This window comes from Pseudopipra pipra, chromosome 1 (genome assembly GCF_036250125.1).
Source record: "Pseudopipra pipra isolate bDixPip1 chromosome 1, bDixPip1.hap1, whole genome shotgun sequence".
Taxonomy (NCBI): domain Eukaryota; kingdom Metazoa; phylum Chordata; class Aves; order Passeriformes; family Pipridae; genus Pseudopipra; species Pseudopipra pipra.
The window spans coordinates 47595086-47601085 of record NC_087549.1 but is presented as its reverse complement, the minus strand read 5'-3'; the positions used below and the strand labels follow the sequence as shown (position 1 = coordinate 47601085).

The 6000-nt window shown below is 41.5% G+C and overlaps 1 protein-coding gene across 2 annotated transcripts in view; it reads right to left on the bottom strand.

Annotated features, from left to right (window-relative positions):
* Positions 1-818: 818 nt before the first annotated feature.
* The window catches only part of ANKRD29 (ankyrin repeat domain 29), a 33413-nt gene continuing 28231 nt past the window's right edge, over positions 819-6000 (bottom strand). For both annotated transcript variants that reach the window (XM_064655091.1, XM_064655100.1), the window contains one exon: positions 819-5673. In XM_064655091.1, the coding sequence (XP_064511161.1) occupies positions 5590-5673 (84 nt within the window). In that variant the 3' untranslated portion in view covers positions 819-5589. The remainder of the gene's footprint in view (positions 5674-6000) is intronic.

Sequence of the window (6000 nt, the reverse complement as noted above, 5' to 3'; positions counted from 1 at the left end):
GATATTGTTTTGATATGCTTTCATGTGCAAAATTAAGGAGCTTCCCACTCCCAGAAGTCATCCTTTGTAGTGATTTAGGCCATGAACAAGTCACAGCACTTTTCTTTGATATTCTCTGAATAGATGAAGATGCTTTACTGAGTTGTGGCTGTAGGAATTTTTGATAATGACTTAAAATGTAGCTCAACTCAATAGAAAATTGTAAGAATAAGGCAAAAAGCCTGGGATGTCAAACACAAGATGAAAAATATGGTTTTCAGTGTGAACTCTTTGCCCCTTTTATAAAGCGCATAATCCATTGCACACCATAATAAGCATGTCAACAGGGTGTTGACTTTTTTTTTTTTTAACTGAGGTACATCAGATCAGTGTAAGGGCCAGTTTTACATTTAGGAATAATAACAGAACCACCAAGACACAGTTGACTAAAAGTACAGTCTTATTCCTTTGATTCCTATGTTGCTTTTTATAATCTTCCCTTCAGACAGATCTGACCTAATGGATATTAATGTCATGGGGAGTTTGTCAGTGACATCTGGATCTTTGAAGCAAACCTTCTTATGTCATGCTAAATTAAGTTTTCCTATTTCTCAAGCCAGGGCACCTGTTTTGTTTTTTTGTTTTGTTTTGTTTTGTTTTTTCTTTCCCATGAATGCCATCTCATCTGCGAGAACCTGGAAAACAATAAAAGCCTAATCAATCAAGTGAAATATAGCAAAGGGGTCTTTGCGTAAATAGGAAACTAATTCTGGTATTGTACAAGGAGAAAGAGTAGAATACAGAAGAAAGGAAAGAAATGTTAAATATGCAGAACAAGATAATCCAAATAGTATATTTTTATTGAAATGATGGTATGCAAAGCAACATTCCTGTTGCAGAATATTAATCTTATATGGAGTTACACACATTTTTATATGTTTTATCAAATTCATAAAAGGTCAGGTCAAAACAAACTGTGGAATTCAGAAAAATAGGAAAAATCATGACATTCCCGAGGGCCAAAAGCAGAGCTGCTGTGAGAAGGCACAACTCCATTCAGTCCTGGGTGTGCAGTACAATATTCTGTTGCTGGAAAAGGAGCCTTGTGTATTATCTTTGGTTAGGCTCACAGCAAACATTAACATTTTAACACCGATGACTCAAGGGTTCCAGGCAAGAGCTGTACTTTATGTCCATTCAGTGTTCGTATCAAATTAAGTACAAATGGACTGGGGTTTGTGCTACCTCATTTTCTGTACAGTAATTCTGAAATTTCTGAGACACTAGATTTGGTTAGCTTATGGCTTTTCCAATAGTCACCGAGACTGGCTGAATTAAGAAGTGTGAATTATTCTTGCAATTAGCTCTGACTCTGAGGCAGATAATCATCGTTGTTAAAGTGCATTAAATATGACCTGCAGCTATTTGATCTTGTGCTCTAATCCTCTCAGCTCTTCTAAACTAAACAAAGGTGGGTGGATCAATAGTGAGATGGTTTCGCTCCAGTAGAAGAGCATGTTCAAGTCAAGAGGTACAACATTGCCTTTTGTATCATTACTAAATAGATGTTCCTGCACACTGCACTGCAGTGATCATCTAAATGAAGAACTCCATGCATTTGAGGCATGTGAGACTACACCACTACCGTGTCACTCATGGTATGCCACTTCTCCCTATACCCCATGAGCTTTTCCTTGTGCTCTTCCCCATCCTACAATGGCTTGACACTAGTGAAATAAAAGAAAGATGCCGTATGCTTTTCCTTGACTCACTGGTGTAGCCTGTTGTTTGGTTGCACATTCTTTCTACTCATTTGCAGCTGATGGGAAGCCACCAAGCTAGTAGCACCTGCCTAAATCCCATATGAATAGAACAACAGGCTAGGCCCCTGGATCTGAATATGCAGAGAAGCAAGCCTAATAGCAGTATGCTAGTGGAGCTGATTCTTTTGGGGTATAAGATGGGTATATATATGGCACTTTCTGACAAAAAAAAAACCCAACCCTAACTCAAAAACCAGTTTGGCCTGTTAACCTTTCCCAGTTCTATTTCACAACATTGTATTGTACCAGGGTTCATCCTGCCATCTATGAAATAAATTTGGTGCCCCTTAATTTCTAGTCTAAATTTACTCTTATCTATTGACATGAGCTGATGAAGAGCTGCTTCATTTCACTGGCATGTGAATGAAATCATCAATTTCCTTGCTTCCCTCCACAGTGCATTTAGGAACTTACAAAGGTAAGAGTGTCCACAGAGCACTTTCAAAGCCTTACACAAAAGGCACCACAACTATGCAAAGGATTACTGTCAATATTAGTGAATCACTTCAGCCACCACAGGAAAGCAGGTTTCTGTTTTAGAACAACAAAGAGACCACAGTGGTATTTACTGAGCACTTTAAAGATAACAACAGCTACATAAATACTAAGAATTATTAAGGTTTCTTTGTGAAAAGGTTAATTGCATGGTGATAAACAGTATTGCAACTTTCAAGCCCATCTACAGGCAGAATAAGCACCTTTTGGTTACAGGGAACCCAAAACTAAAACCACCTCTCTCTCCAAAGGCTCTGAGATGAAACAAATGCTCCCAACAGGAAGGTTTCCACTAAAAGTCCTGTTTTGGCTGAATAGTGTCTTTGATGAAACTAGACTGAACTTCAGCCTGAGCGGGGCAGAGAAAGACTTGACAGGCAGTTCTCCACCGTGCAGCTCCCCCTCACCCCCAACCTGTGTGCTCTGTCAGCCAACACTAAGAAGAGCAATGAGGGAGCAACAAGCCTCTCCCTTCAACCTGTACTAGCCCTACATTTCAAATTTTATTTAGACATAACAAAAGCCAGCTATAGCCCAATATCACTGTCTAAAAAAAAAAAAAAAAAAAAAAAGAGGACCAGGTAGCTGCATTCTCTTGGAAGAAGGTCAGCAGATGCTCTGTACGGGACGCAGCACCCCAGGTGTTCTTCACACGTCTCTTAAGAGCCCTGGCTGTGGTGACCTTTCACGGAGGCAGCTGGACACAGGACTTGGAAATTCCTACTCTAAATGGTGGGGAGCAGATGTGCATGTTCCCATGGACAAGCATAGCTGAGGAAGCTCTTTGCTGAGTAGCTACCCCCTTTGGGGTGAGATGACTCTCCAAAGAAAATAAACCTGGCCACCAGCAGATACTCGACACCTGCATATTGTTTTCTCAGCTTGCTTACTTCAGCAGTTGCAGGACCACTGTTGGCTTGCCTTGTTCTCTTTCCTATGCTCTGCTATCAGGAAAAATTTGGAGACCCTCACCAACAGTGGATGCTTCCACATTGTTTAGAAACACTGCTTGATCACTACAGCCCATCTGATATTCAGAGTATTTACTGCATGTCTACTGAAGACCTTCTAATGATTATTCACTTCCTTTACCAATACGAAAGAGCTTTTCTTCTTGAGTGTGTGGTTGTTCCCAATTGTTGATCTGAAGAAAATTCAGGGAGAAATTTCAATATTGAGACCACGCTGCCCTAGAGTTCTTCTAGTTTTCTTCAAAACAATACGTTCATATTCAGCCAGGCTCTAAATAAACCTGTCCTCTCCAGTGTTTGTTAAAGAAGTCAGAGTGCAGTCCCATCTAATGTTGCGCAACTTAAGTTCTCAATAAAGCTCTTGAGATTTCTGCATGCTCAGTATTTTTTAGTCTTTGCAGAACTTAACTCTGGATATAGCCATCCAGAGTTAGGCATCTTGCATAATTCTTTGATTCTGTACCAGTTCATCTGCAAGTTTCTCTTAGGCAGAACATTATTTTAATTTAAAAGCAGCATAAATTACCTAAACAAATAGACTTTTCTGGTATCCTATTACATTGTTGGAAAACTTAAGAGCTTTCCTCTTTAATGCTGAATAGAAATTGAATAGCAATTCCAGCATGCAAGCAAAGGTACATCCATTTCTGTTCTCTTCACCAGAGCATTGACTTCTTACCTAACTTACAGATAGAATAGCTTTATGATTTGGTAATATATATGGCTAATTTTCACTACACAAATTACATTCATTTGTGCTAGCTCACTAAAAGATTTCCTTTTAACTCACTAAAGCAAAAGTGCAACAGTTCAGCTGAATCCTAGGCAGACATTTTTTAAGCAAGTAACATTTCATTTCCTTACAGTCTTTGAAGGCAGGTGAAGTGCCTGTGTTTACGTACTCAATTAACTTTTTACCTCAACTCACTGTAAATTAATGTCTAATGTTTTTGTGGCCAACAGGACATGGTATATACTGTTTATATGGCAAAAATGACTGGATTTTAATGGGCTGTCTTACAGTAACATGGTTAAAACACAGCTCTTTACAAACCACCTGCAATTTGCACTGCCTTCCCCACACAGGCACTAGTAGCATGTCTAAGTGTCTTAACCACAACAAAGGCCAAAACTGCTGCTGAGAGTTCATTTTCCATGCCTGCATTAATTAGTGGGCCTGTTCAGTATGACTACATGTTACCCTCACCAGCTGTTGAAATACCTGTATACTGTGCACGTCTCCCTTAGCTCCTGTCACAGACCTGTGGAACAAGTGTGTTGCATAGTAGCTGTGGGTACTAAACCATAGTGTCACATATCTGTGGTTGCCAAACATATGTATACCACCTGTATAGTGTCTGTACTGTTTGTTGTGCCCGACAGCTAAATTTCTGATGTACTTGTGCCAGTGGATTTATGTCCTTGTTGGTTTGCTCAATAACTGGTCCTCCCCTACCCAGAAAAATGCACATATGTAGACTGTAAGGTTGGGGATGGATCCCCACAGCACTGCATAGGCATTGCAAAATCAACTGCTCTACTGTGTTTCTGTTGCTGGACAGACTGACAGATCAAGATGCTACAACTGAGAGGACATTTCCTTGCTTTTTGTTTGGTTGATAGCTTTTGGCATCATTTGTAATGCTCTTGATCATTTTTATGGAGTTTCATGTAGTAGCAAAAATGTTACCAAAACCCTGGGCTGGCAGGAGGACTTTTCCTGTTGTGATATTGCAGGCAGGATCTCACCTCTAGCCTCACGTGGCACTTGGAGGTAGAGAGGAATGATCTGAACTAGCTCTGTCAGCAAAGGGAGGGCAGCAGCACCATGGGGCCGTGCCAGGACTGTCTGAATCCAAAGAGCTGCAAGGTCTGGGCATCCTTCTGGCACAAGGGCCGAGTGCTCTCAGCCCACACATGCACCCCCAGGCACCTGTTACAGGTATGTGGCCATGGGGATGCGTGTCTGAAACAGCAGGAATGCTCGCCTGTGTGGGGATGTGTACGCTGGAGTCGTGGAGGAGCAAACGTTGGTGCTGGGAGTGGTGGGATCCTGGAGTACAGGCAGGGCTGCGGTGCAAACACAGCTCCTGGACCGCCCCTGCTCTTGTCATAGTCCTGCGTCTAGTGATGCCGGGCAGAGGCCTTAGCCCGTGGTAACCCTATGGCAAGGGCATCGTGCATTCGGGGAGCATGTACTGGAGAGGCTAATCAGTTCTGCAGACTGTTCCAACAAGCCCTTCTTGGGTAGCCTGGGTTTACTATCATGCTGCTGTGGTCAGGGCACATCTCTGTCAAACTGCATTTGCTACAGGGCTGCATTAGCTTTTCCTCTGCTTTTCCTTTGCACGGAGGAGTCGGAGGATGCGTTCATTTTTTGTTAGTTCTGCTGGCAGTTCATTTGCCTGGAACAAAAAAAAAACTTTGAGGTTAGCAGAAAAGAAAGAGTATTTCCCAAATGTGGTTTAAAAGCATTAAACTCTAAAGAAGATGGAACTGGGCATTATAATGATGTGATGTTTTCCAGTGTTGTCTCCTCCACTTTTGAAGGTACCTTAAGAAATTGTCTTTCATGTGCAAGTCTCACTTCAGTCTTCAAAATAATCCCAGCATAGAATTTGAGTGATCAGCTTATTTTGTGCCGACTATCCAGGCTAAATGGTATCCCTTGGCCTCCCTATGCTTCTGCCACAAAAATAACAGAGAGCATAGCTGGTGATTTTTTGGGGGAG